Source organism: Ursus maritimus, unplaced genomic scaffold, assembly GCF_017311325.1.
Source record: "Ursus maritimus isolate PB19 unplaced genomic scaffold, ASM1731132v1 scaffold_28, whole genome shotgun sequence".
Classification (NCBI taxonomy): Eukaryota; Metazoa; Chordata; class Mammalia; order Carnivora; family Ursidae; genus Ursus; species Ursus maritimus.
The window spans coordinates 5357436-5371848 of NW_024425341.1; the positions used below are offsets into that span (position 1 = coordinate 5357436).

The 14413-nt window shown below is 34.2% G+C and overlaps 1 protein-coding gene across 1 annotated transcript in view; it reads right to left on the minus strand.

Annotated features, from left to right (window-relative positions):
- ADAM9 (ADAM metallopeptidase domain 9) overlaps positions 1-14413 on the minus strand; it is a 135782-nt gene that overhangs the window by 6423 nt on the left and 114946 nt on the right. The window contains exons 17-20 of the mRNA XM_008686620.2: positions 10138-10218; positions 9769-9874; positions 4764-4905; positions 3231-3318 (exon numbers count right to left, since the gene is read on the minus strand). Of these exons, the coding sequence (XP_008684842.1) occupies positions 3231-3318; positions 4764-4905; positions 9769-9874; positions 10138-10218 (417 nt within the window). The remainder of the gene's footprint in view (positions 1-3230; positions 3319-4763; positions 4906-9768; positions 9875-10137; positions 10219-14413) is intronic.

Here is a 14413-nt window from a genome sequence, read left to right on the forward strand (position 1 = left end):
AGAAACAACCCAAGTGCCCATTAATAGAAGAATGAATAAAGAAAATGCTGTCTATACATAAATATGTAATTATGTAATATGTACGCCATAAGAAGAAATAAAGTTCTCACATGCACTACTATAGGGATGAACCTTGAAGACACTGCTATATGAAGTCAGACACAAAAGAACAAATATTTCATGATTCTACTGGTAAGAAATACCTAGAATAGGCAAATTCATAGAAAGTAGAAAAAGACTCTGCATAGAGCAATCTTGAGAAAGAATAACAATGCAAGACGCATCACACTTCCTGATTTCAAACTATTTTGCAAAACTACAGTAATCAAAACAGGATGGTATTAGCAGAAAAACAAGACACGCAGGGCAATGGAACAGAAGAGAGAGCCCAGAAATAAACCCACACATACATGATCAATTAATTTACAACAAAGGAGCCAAGAATATACCATGGGAAAAGAACAGTCTCTTCAATAAATCGTACTGAAAAATTGGACAGCCACATCCAAAAGAATGAAACTGGACCACTCCATTACTCATACACAAACATTAACTCAAAATGGATTAAAGATTTGAATGTAAGACCTGAAACCACAAAACTCCGAAAAGAAAACATAGTCAGTGACATGGGTCTTGGAGACGATTTTCTGGATTTGATACCAAAAGCAAAAATAAACAAGTAAGACCATGTAAAACTCAGAAGTTTCTGCGCAGCAAAGAGAACCATTAACAAAATGAAAAGGCAACCTACTGAATGGGAGAAAATATTTGCAAATCATATCTCTAACAACGGGTTAATATCTAAAATATATAAAGAACTCATACAACTCAAACAAAATAACAATCTGACTAAAAAACAGAAATAGCATAAGATCTAGTAATTCCACTTCTGGGTATTTATCCAAGAAAACAAAAATACTAACTCCAAAAGATATCTGCACCCCTATGTTCACTGCTACATTATTTACAATAGCCAAGACATAGAAGCAACATAAGTTTCTGCTGATGGATGAATGGATAGAGAGAATGTGGTGTGTGTGTGTGTACATATATATATGTATATGTATATAATATATACATTATATATATATAAAATAAAATACTATTCAGCCATAAAAAAGAAGGAAATCTTGCCATTTTCAACAATATGGATCAACCTTGAGGGCAATATACTAAGTGAAATAAGTCAGACAGAAAGACAGATACTATATGACCTTGCTTATGTGTAGAATCTTTAAAACAAAACAAAACAAACAAAAGAAAACACCCCCACCAAACTGATACATACAGAGAACAGGTTGGTGGTTGCCAGCAGTGGCAGTGGGGAATGGGTGACATTGGGTGGAGGGGGTCAAAAGGTACAAACTTACAGTTACAAAATAAAAAAGTCATGGAAATATACAGCATGGTGACTATAGTTAATAATATTGTATTGTATATTTGAAACTTGCTAAGAGAATAGATCTTAGAAGTTCTCATCACAAGGATAATAAAATTATGTGGGGTAATGGATATTAACTAGACTTTTTGTGGTGATCAAACATTTCACAAGGTATATAAATACTGAATCATTATGTTGAACAACTGAACTAATAAATGTATGTCAATTATATCTCAATTTTAAAAAAAGTAGAATAGTGGTCGCTGGGGGTTGGGGGAGGGGGAAATGGGAGTTATTGCTTTGGGTATAGAGTTTCTGATGAAAAGGTTTCAGGAACAGACAGTGGTAATGACTGCACAATATTGTGAATATAATTAATGTCACTGAATTGCATACTCAAAAATGGTTAAAATGGCAAATTTTATGGCATATTTTACCACAATTAAAAAGGGAAAAAAATGTATCAAGGATAAAGAACACATATGTAATCTCTAACTTGCATGTATGAGCACCCTATATATGTAGTGCTATGGGAAATTCTAAAACATGTATGTTTAAGGGGGAAACTAGCATAACAATTTTTGGTTTCCTTTTGAAAAAGGAGTGGAACAGGTAGACTGTGTGCATATATATACATATACACAATACACACATACACACACACACACATACTCATCTGTAATAAAACATGAGGAAAGATATCTAATGACTTTAACTCCACATAACTGGAAAGACTTTAAAAGTCTGACAAAATATCAGGTTTTGACAAGGTTGTAGATCAACAGGAATGCACATATACTGCTGATGATACAATCACCCAATGGTGTAATCTGGCAATCAATTTGGCTATTTCCAGTAAATAGTTACATATCTGTCAGCCCAGCATTTTAATTCCTACATGCCCCTAGATCAGTGCTCTCTCATGAAATTTTCTGCATTGATGGAAATATTCTATATCTATGCTTTTTGGTATGGTAGTCAGTGGCCACATGTGATCTACTGAGCATTTAAAACGTGAATGAGGAATGGAATTCTTAATTTCACTTAATTTAAAATGAAATTTAAATAGCCATATGTGATAACTACTGTATTAGATGATGTAATCCTAGAACTCACACATGTGCATGAGAAGATAATATATAAACTGTTCATCTCAGCCTTGTTCGTGGTTACAAAAAAACTGGAATCTACTAATAGGAAAATGGATTTTCAAACTGCGTGGTATTTAAGTAACATAACATCAAAAGTGGAAATGAATGAGTGAGGGCTACAGGTAGTAAGAGGGCTAAATCACAAAGCAATGTAAAAGGAAAAAGCAGGTTCCAGACAGAGACATGAAATAGCAAACAGAACATTATAAAGTTTAAAAACATCTGAAGTAATATTATATATTTCTTAGGGATACATGCAACAAACAAAAAAGGATATTAGTATCCCAGTACTCCCTAATACAATCAAAGAAACAGTGACTACTGGTCCCACTGCTGAGACAATTAGGCCTATTGCAGGAGTTCAGCACCAGGTCTTTGGCCTCACGCTCTAGGGAAGCCAGGCATTGAAAACAGAAAGACAGCAGACATAGAAAAAAAACAGTGACAGCAGAGATCCCATGTCATTCCTCAATCTTGGTTTCAGGGCAAAGCATTCTTAATGTCTAGATACCTTCTCCCAACTCTTCTGAGCCAGGGACCTTACTGGTATTGTTTTCATTAATCCAGAGAACACCTACTCTTAAATTCTTAAGAAATAATCCAGGCTTATTTCTATATCCATGTAACAATTATTTTTAAAATTTTTAGCAATGTGATACCATAATATAATAAAAAAATATTTTTTGTTTTAAACTTACAACTTCTCTGGGAGGAGTCACTGAAGAAACATGTCGAGGAACACTCGGTGGCTGTCTAGAAGATTTTGCTTGATTTTTGCCATCTGACCTGAAAGAGAGAATTACTTTTGAGCTAAGATGAGATTAGATCATTCCTACGTGACATGTTACACATACCTTGCATTTTCTCAAATATAGAATAATGATATTTGTAGTGGTGGTAATGACGGTCACAATGACAGCTAAAATTTTTATGGCATTTTTAACAGCTTTCACACATTTTTAATCTTTACAGTACCAGAAAGTTTTATTAACCCCATTTTACAATTAAATAACCTAAAATTCTAGGGAACCATAAAATTTGGCCAATGAGGCCAGTGTTTCCAAACTTTTCTCCTCAGGTCCTCCTAAAATCAAAGAGTAAATGCATATTCTAAAGCTGAATACACAAAACATGAAGTAGTCATTCTAAAAATTAGGAAGCCCCAGAGGAGCAAAGAAACTGGTCGGAAAGATAATAACTAAATTTTAGACATGCTGAGGTGACAGCAAGTCAGCTCAGTAGAGATGCATAGGAAAGAGCTATGGTTATGGAACTAAAATTTCAGATGTGCAGATTAGAGAATTATCTATGGATTGGTCTGTTCGAGTATGAAAGGAAGTAAGAGAAAGAAAAAATAGGAAGATAAATCTGTTTTAGAATATGTTAAAAATTAAAGCTAATATCAGGATACCCTAGCAAAATATTATGTACTAAGTAAGAAATCACTATCATAATAAACTAGTTTTTTATCATAATAAAAACCGATTTTTAAGTAATTACACTGTGCCAGTAATGAGCTATGGATTTTATTTGTTAACATTTTATTTGTTAATATTTGTTACTTTCAGAGGAAGTAAACCGAAGCTCAGAGAGTTTTATTTATTATTCCAGTTCATAATTCTAGCAAATGACAAGCTGCAACTTCAATTTAGGATCTGATTACAAGGCTATGCTAATGTATGTTGTATCTAATGCCAGCATGTTTGAAGTGATAGTTGACACACAGTCGTACAAGAGTTGGACACATAGACCAGAAACGTCAGGTGTTTGAATTCTGACAGACCTTCCTTCCACCAAAACTTATTTCTTAAAAACTTACAATTCACAAAATATGCTTTCAATATCTGAAATACTCTTCCTCTATGAGAACTGATACTTCAAACAGACATGGAAGAAAAATTTTTGACATTTACGTTTTTTACCTTTATCCCATATTTTTATCTCAAATTAAGAACCCCAATTAAGAAATTGTAGCCCACAATTATATTTACCCCAGTATCAGGAATCATTGTCAAGCAACATGAACACTAAGGGCTATTTTCAGTAGCATACAGGCTGGTCATTATAATCCTTTCCCTCACCATTATTAGAGGTGCCTGAGTCACCACTATCCTTTAACCCCAGTTAATTCTTAGAACTCTATTTTGAAACCAACCTCTATGATATAACTATCTTCATTAATAATTGCTTTAAATTATTTAATATGAATTTAAAAGAAAAAATCTAAGTACTCATATGTTTGTGATCTCTTTTTTCGGAAGTAGCTTTTCCACAGCTGATCTCTCTTGATGAAGACGAAAGCAGCAAATACAATAAGGGGAACAATTGCAAAAAAGAATACCAGAAGTCCATCTCTCAATGCAGTATTCTTTTCTAGTGAAAAAAGTTTTATATTAATGATCATTAAATTAGAAGTTAATGCATTTTAACTAAAACATATTAGGTGATTATAAATGTTTTACATTAATTTTCACATTGTTCAAAAGTCAAACTAACAGAAATTGAATACATTGAGAAGTCTTGCTCATACCTCAACCTGGCCTACTTCACTTTTGCCTTCTCATTAGATAACCACTTTCATTAGCTTCTTATACAACCTTATACTAGTTCTTCATGCAAATAAAAGCAAAAAATAAAGTATGTTTTTATTGCCAACCCTTCCTTATACACAAGTTGGGGTATCATAAACACTATTTAGCACATTTTTTTTCACTTATCTATATATCTTCCCAAACTGTACATAGAGGACCACCTCATTTTCCACACAACTATACAAAACTCCATTACGAGGATGTCCTACAGTTTATTTAACCAGTACCCTATGGATACTTTTATTTTTCCAGTCTTTTGCTATTCTAAAACAATGCTATAATAAATAACTTTGTACATAGGGGATATCATACTGGTACAGGTGTATGTATAGAATAATTCTGCAGAAGTAGAACTGTTATATCAGAGAGTAAATGCAGTCATCATTTTTAAAAGTCAAATTATCCACCACAGCAGTGGCAACAAGGCAAAATTCACAGCTTCTGGCATCCAGTGAGGGGGGAAAAAATTACAGGACATGCAAAGAAGAAACATACGACTCAAAATGAGGAGAAAAATCAATCAGTCAAAACTAAGAAATGATACAGATGACAGTATTAGTAGACAAAGACACTAGAAGTTATTTTGACTGTACTCCACATGCTCAAGAAGCTAGAATAAAGATCAAACATGCTATGTAGAGACATGAACAAACAGAACTTACAGAAACAAAATCTACAATGTCTCTGATAAAAAACACACTGGATGGAATTACTGGAAGATCAGACATCACAGAGTAAGAGTGAACTTGAAGAATAACAATAGAAACTATTCAAAATTAAATACAGAAAAAAAAGAATTTAAAAAAAATCAAAGCAAATCAGTGAGATGTGAAAAAACTCCAAGTAGCCAAATATACATGCAACTGGAGTCCTGAAGGAGAAAAAGAAAGACAGAAAAAATATTTAAAGAAATAAGGACCACAACCTTTCCAAATTTGAAGGAAACTATAAAAGCACAAATCCAAAAAGGCCAACAAATCCCAAGCACACCAAGGCACGTTATAATCAAATACTAAAAACCAGAGAATAAAGAGAAAATCTCACAAGCAACCACAGCAAAAAAGATACCTAAAAAACAAAAGACCAAAAAAGAAAAGATGATGGCCCACTTCTCAGGAAAAGTAATGCCAACCAGAAGACAATGGAGAAATATCTTTGAAGAAGTAAATGCGGGGGGTAGAGGAGGACACGGACTGTCACTCTTAAATTCTTAACCCAGTTATCATTCAAGAAGGAAAGCAAAATAAAAAATGTTTAAGATATACAAAAACTAGGGGCGACTGGGTGGCTCAGTCAGTTGAGCATCTGACTCTTGATTTCAGCTCAGGTCATGATCTCAGGGTCATGAGATGGAGTCCCATGTTGGGCTCTGTGCTCAGCAAGGAATCTGCTTGTCCCTTTCCTTCTGCTCTTCCCCCTGCTCATTCTCCCTCTCTCTCTCTCTCTCAAATAAATAAATAAAATCTTATTTAAAAAAAAAAGATATACAGAAACTAAAAGTATTAGTAACTGGCAAACCTACATTATAAGAAAGTGAAAATAAGTCCTTCAAGCAAAAATTCAGTGATACCAGATGGAAAGAATTTTACACACAAGTATTAAGAGCATCAGAAATGGTAAATATGTGGGTAAATATATGGGTAAATATAAAGACCTTTTCTATCATTTAAATCAATTTAAAAGGGGTGTCTGGGTGGCTCAGTCAGTTAGGTATCTGCCTTTAGTTCAGGTCATGATCCCAGGGTCCTGGGACTGAGTCTCTGCTCAGCGGGGAGTCTGCTTCTCCCTCTCCCTCGGCCCCGCAGTTCCCCCTGCATGTGTGCACGCACTCTCTCTCTCTCTCTCACCTCCCTCCCCCGTGTCAAATAAATAAAATCTTTAAAAATAAATAACTAAATTTAAAAGATAACCAACTGCTTAAAGCAGAAATAATAACAATGTGTGGTAGGGTTTATAACATATGTAGAAGTATGACGACAACAGCACAAAAGCCAGGAGGAGAGAAATGGAAGAAGCAGAGTGAAGTGGTAAAATATCACATGGAGACTGTGATAGAAAAGTATCAATACAACTGATTTAAACTCAAACATCAATAATCAAATTAAATGTAAGCGGTCAAAACAATTCAATTAAAATGCAGAGATTGGCAGACCGACAAAAAGAGCAAAACCAAGATGTGCCTGGCTGAGTCTGTAAAGTGTGTAACACTTGATCTCAGGGTTGTGAGTTCAAGCCCCATATTGGGAACCCACTTAAAACAAAACAAAACAAGCAAGACCAAACTATATCCTGCCTACCAGAAATTCACTTTAAATATAAAGACTCACAAGGTGCGGCACTGAGCGTGGAGCCTGCTTGGGATTCTTTTTCTCCCTCTCTCTCTGCCCCTCCCTTCTTGCCCCCGCTCACACACACTTGCTCTCTCTCTCACTCTAAAAAATATAAATAAATAAAGACAGAAACAGATTAAAAGTGGAAGAATGAGAAAGGATTTCCCATGCTGACAATTAAAAGAAATCTGGAGTAGCTATATTAATTCCTAACTGCACAGCACAGAATATTACCAGGTATAAAGAGAGCTACCTCATAATGATAAAGGGGTCAATTTATCAACAGAACAGAACAGAGTTTCACAATACACAGAACAAAAACTGACAGAACTGCAAGGACAAACAGGCAAATCAGCAATTAGAATAACACCAGAGATTTCAATATTCCTCTCAGTTAACTGACAGAACAAGCATTTAAAAGTCAGTAAGGAGATATAAGACTTAAACATCTGTCAACTAACATGAACTAATTATTTATAAAACACTCTAACCAATCTTAGCAGAATACACATTCATTTCAAGTGTACACAGAACTTATTAATGAGATAAACCATAATCTGGGCCATAATACAAGTTTCAGAAAATGTAAACGTTTTCAAGTCATATAAGTTATGTTCCCTGACTACAGTGTAATAAATGGGAAATCAATAACACTAAGATACCTGGAAAATTCCTCAGATACTTCAAAACAAAGCAAAGCATTTTTAAATAACTCGTGAGTCAAAGGAAAAAATAAAAATATATTAGAAGTTATTTTGAGCTGAATTAAAACAAAAGTACAATTTTTATATAAATTGGTAAAATGCAAAAAAAGTAGTTTGAGAGGAAAACTGATAGCACTACAACACCTATATTAGAAAAGAAAAAAAGGTTTCCAATCAATGACCTCATTTTCTACCTTTAGAAACTAGAAAAAGAACAACAAATGAAACTCAAAGTAAGGAGTCTGGGAGAAAATATTTTCAAAGCACATGTGTCATAAAGGACTTGTATGCAGAATAAAGAACTCAAGAAGACAACCTAACTAAAAACTGGACAAAATGATTTGAACAGACACATCACCTAAGATATGTGGATGGCAAATAAGCACACAAAAAATGTTCAACATCATTAGTAATTAGAGAAATACCATTCATCTGCTAGAATGGCTGAAATTTAAAAAGACTGACCATACCAAGTGTTGGGGAGGATGTGGAAAAATCAGAACCCTCATACACAGCTGGAGAGAATATAAAGTGGTATAACCACTTGGAAAACAGTCTGGCAGTTTCTTAAAATGTGAAACATAAGCATACTCTATGAGCCAACCATTCTTCTTAGTATTTACCCAAGAGAAAGAAACCATATATTCTCCAGGAAGATACTGGTGAACAAGGAGTTCATTCATAGTCTATTAGGAAAAAAAAATAAATAAATAAGTAATTACTATAGTATGTGATACTGCTTACAATAAAAGGAGAACAAATAGAAGGGGCATATTAATTCAGATTTAGGTAGGGAAAACTTCCAAGAAAATAAGGTATAAACTGAAATCTGAGTAGCCATTAGCCAAATTTCCACAATGCGAATAGAATACTATATGAAGACCAGAGGGAAGACAGTAGTAGCCTATTAGAGGAAATAAAAGAAGTTACAATGTCTTTTTTTAAGAAATTTATTTATTTAATTGAGAGAGAGCGAGTGAGCATGCGCCCATGCGCACATACAGGAGATAGGGCAAAGGGAGAGGGAGAGAGAGAAATCTCAAACATACTCCCTGCTGAGCCCAGGACTGGGTGTGGAGCTCAATCCCTCAGCCCTGAGATAATGACTTGAGCCAATATCAAGGGCCAGACCCCCAACTAACTGAGCTACACGGGCACCCCAAGAAGTTACAATGTCTTAAGCATAGTGAAAAGAGGCTGGAAAGTTAAGCTAGGGGCAAGTCATAAAGGATATTTAAGCCATGTTAAGGAATTCTGGACCTCATCCTAATAGCAACGTAGAAGCACTAAATTCAAAGCAGGACAATGAGATAATCAAAACAATTCCTGAAGAGAAACACTAAAATTCTGTATTATAGTTTGTAACATGGATTATAGGAAGCAAGATGAGAAAGAGGGAGCCTAGTTAAGAGGCTATTATGTATATCCAGGCAAGAAATTGAAGGTAATTAATAGGGATTAAAAAAATAGAAACAGTCATGAGAAATTCAGGAGGCAGAATCACCATATTCAGTGTATAACCAATGTGGGAAGTGAGGGAGAAGTACAAGGATGCCCAATTTCTGACATGGGCCATTGGGTGATCAACTAATTTTCTTCTACATTACTTGCCATTGTATGTAGGTCCACTGTCCACACTTCCTCCGTATCCTTTAGTCTCACAATTTGGGGGAGCCCAGCCATTTTCACAGTGACAATTCTTATTGCTATTACATACCTTCAAACAATCAAAAAAGCACTTTGGTTAATTGTGAATATTGCTCTGCATCATAAACTCAAGAACAGAAACCAAGAAAAAGGACTAAATTCATGCAAATCCACAGGCACTCTTTTTTATAAGAATGAAAAATTTGTCAGATATCTTAAATTCCCCCATATCTAAAAATCTGGGAAAGTCTCACCTAGCCCTCATTCCCTCATTGCGAATTCTCATGATTCAATGCTACTTTTATGAACAAACCAAAAGAGAATATTACCTACCCCATGTCCATGACACTTTTTCTGAATATCACAGTCATAATTCAGAACAGAAGCATTTACACATTGGAAGTTTCTACAAATCTGAAAAAAAAAAAAAATGAAGTAATGAGTAAGGAAAAATTGAACACATTAATCAAGTACCCAGAAAAAAAGAGCTAAGCACAGATTATTTCATGCTGAATTCTTTTAAACTTTCAAGGAATTGCTAACATATTATATATATAAAAATGTAGAAAAGTAAAATTAACATAGAACTATCAAAAAAGACAAGGATGACAAAAAGGCCAAAAACAATGATAAAATTATAATCTATCCTTCCATACAAATATAGATGCGAAAACCCTTAGTAAAATATTCACAAATGGACTTTTTCAAATCAAAAGTAACCAGATAGAGTTGATATCACTATTATAAGAAAAGCTCCATGATAGGAAATCTATTACCATAATATCTCACATAAATCGTCATTAGTACAAGATATCAAAACAGTATTCCATAAAATTTAAAAACCCAATTTTTTAAAAATTCTTCCAAAGTAAGAATAAAAGTTTACTTTGCTGATAAGATAAAACCTATCTTCCAGTATCATGATTAATGATGAATTAACAGAGGCATTTCTATTAAAAGCATTATTGAAAATAAGTCATTATTATCTTATATAGTTCTAGAAATTCTGAGATATGAAACACAAATGAGTCCTAAATATTGAAAGAGATATAAAAAATATCATTATATGAGAAAAATATTACAGACCTAAAGGAATCAGCTAAAAACTTAGTAGAAATTTCCCACTTTTCCAGAAAAAAATTATGAAAAACTGTTCTTTAGGGATAAGTTAGAAGAAAAAGACTAACTTTTCTTAAAGGTTATGGAGTGCTATTTTAAAATTTTATTAAGCAACCAACTACACAAAATCAGAATGCTTAAATGCTCTAATGAAATAAAGAATAATTAGAGAATAATGCAATATCAACAGATACCTTTATTATTCTAAAAATACATAAATTTCAACATTATTACAGAGTCAGAGGATCCCCAAATTCTCCAATAACTTTCAGTTACTTTTTAAATAAGAAATACATTCATATGATTAGAAATTTTTAAAGTACGGAAGATTCCACAGTAATAAGTCACTCCTCACTTGTCCTCCACCCACTCATTTCTCTGAATAAAGATTTCAAAATACTTTTTTTCATATATATATGCATTTCAGAGAAGATATTGAACAACGGCTTTTCTATTCAACTAAAAGGGGACTTTTCTTTCAATAACTGACTTACAGTGGATGACTGAACCATTAAATAAGGTCACAGAAATAAGATAAAATGTGTGAATATCTGGCAGACTTACTTTAGGGGACAGAACTTCCTAGTTCTTAGTAGGAAAGGGTGTTCTGACTGGCATTGTTTACTTTGTGGAATGAGTAGGACCAAACTGGAAGGAATACCGTGATAAGTTGCATGAAGGGGTAAAGTAAGACCATCCTCTCCAACACTACCCAGCCTCCACCACCACCACCAACCACAAGTGAAGGAGGCCAGATGAAGTTAACTATAGGACTTCCTGCTTACTGATTTCAGGATGTGACTTTGGAGCCAAGGCTGAACTACCTAGGATAATAAAAAAGGAGCTGAAGAGTTCTCTTTTTCCATTTCTTTTCCCACTTAATGTTTAGCTCCTCCCCTAAATAAATATTGAATAAATAGATAAAGCTTGAAACTAGTATTACACTATATGTTAACTAAACTGACTTTAAATAAAAAATTTAATATACTTCTATACATACATATGTGTGTGTGTGTAATGTCAGCCTGCTTAAAGTCCCCAGAGTCCAGCCTTTGGTAGAGACCAGAAAGGACAGGATCCAACCTATCCTATTTTAGTGCTATAGAAAATGTTTGGTGTTTCGTCCCATCAGTATATAAGTATAGGTACACATACCAAGCATTTGCTACCCCTGTACATGAATGTTGTTGACATGGTAATACAACACAAAAAGACAAAAATTTTAAAAAAACACAAAAAGATAAAAGCCCTTAAAATATACCTACATATGTTAGTAATCACACAGAATTTAAAGCCAATATTTTTTCAACAAAAAAATGGTGTGAGGGGGTTTGGAAGTAATAGTGGTACATCTTATATGGGAGAAATGCAAACTAAAATAATAATGCAGCTTTTTGTCAATCAGGATGCCAAAAATAAAAAGACGGATAATATATATTTCAAAAATTAGACACCCTCATATACAATTAGTGGAATATAAATTATTAACATCTTGTTGAAAAGTAAATTGACAGTTTCTATCAAATTTTAAATGTATATATCCCTTAATTTAAAAATCTATTCCAGGAAATCTATCCTACAAAAGTACTTACAAAAGTAGATGAGATTAGATGAGATTAGGGGTGCCTGGGTGGCTCAGTTGGTTAAGCATCTGCCTTCAGCTCAGGTCATGATCGCACGGTTCTGGGATTAAGCCTCATGTCAGGCTCTTTGTTCAGTGGGGAGTCTGCTTCTCCCTCTGCCCCTTCCCCACACTCATGATCTCTCTCTCTCTCTCTCTCAAATAAATAAATAAAATATTTTTTAAAAAGTAGATGAGATTAGATGTAGAAGAGTGTTCAGTCCTGATGAAGTCAACCAACCAACTGACTACAGACAATATAAACTTCTGCAATGTGGTTAAGTCAAGAGTGTATCTATAATGGAATGAAGTAGATTTCCATATAATTACATGAAGGATCTCTGCACTGTGCTATTGAGTAAAAACATTTCAGAATTTTATTTAAAGTCTCATCCCATAGTCTAATGGGGTGGTGGGGAGTATATCCACTTGTAAATGCCCAGAAAGAGAACTGGATAGATATAAAACACAGTGTTAACAGTAGTTACCCCTGGGAAATGAGTTTCAAAAGAGGGGAAATTAGTAAGGTATGAGCAAGGGACCTTAATTTTTTGTTCTCCACAATATTTTTAATTTTTTAACAATGAAAATGTGATCTTTCTTTTTTTATTTTTAAAAAATATTTTATTTATTCATTTGAGTGAGAGAGACAGAGAGAGCACAAGCAAGGGGAGAGGCACAGGGAGAGGGACAAGCAAACTCCCTGCTGAGCTGGAAGCTCAACAGGACTCTGGGCTCAATCCCAGGACCTGGCGATCATGACCTGAGTGGAGGGCAGATGCTTAACCATCTGAACCACCCAGGCTCCCCATCTCATAATCTTTTTTAAAAACTTTTTTCCAAAAGAAGAAAAAACTTAGATTGGGCCATGAAATAATATGCAATCATATGCTTGCTCATGCTTAAAACACAACGACTCTGAAAAGAATTGGACAAAACTTCTATTAGGCAAACTTAAGTTAAAATTTAAGAGAAAACCACGAAGATATACCAAAGGGACATTTTGAACCAATAAAAGATATAACTCACAACTAAAACATAATAGTCAACAAACTCTGCCACAAACATAGATTCAGCATTCTTAGTGCAAAAAATGTTATACACGTGGGAAATGAAAACAGAAAGCTAGTAGGAGACTCTTACATTCCTTTCTCTAAATCTTGAACACATTAAGAAAAACAAATAAGCATCTGAAAGACCTGAAAATATAATTATCAAACGCTATACATTATAAGGGAGAATATGCTCTTCAAATGCAGTTGGAATATTTATCCAAGAGTGAACACAGAGTGAACTCGTTAAACATGGATGTTTCATTCCTAGAAATGACCAGAGATATTAAACCAAGCACCAAATCTGACACGAACACCTGATAGCTTTTACAGCCATTAAAGCATGCCCAATTTCCAAAGCAGAGTCATTTTCATGGTCAGGAAATCTTTTTGCCATCTCTTTCTTAAATTTTGGGAAAGGGAAAAGGCATGTTTTGTTGGTTATGATTTTCAAACCAGGCAATCAAGCACTCTCTGATATAGCAATTGGTTCAGAGAAAAATCTCATAACTTTCGTAACACATACATTTTTAAGTAATCAACCATTCCAGTAAACTGAATCACCACTGTTATAAATTCTTTCCACCACAGAATCACTCAGCCTCTGAATGACAACAAAAGTCTCTAAATGTCAATGCTATCGAACACTTCTGACTTCTGAAGAACAGGGTGCCAGTTTACCTTTGTTTATTCATTTTTTTCTTAAAACAAAATTCACTGTATATGGCTAAAATCCAAAGTGCTGAAAGTCCTTATGATGAAACAACTCCATGACCCATTTCTATCTACTCTGCCAGTCCAGCAGTCCAGAAGCAAC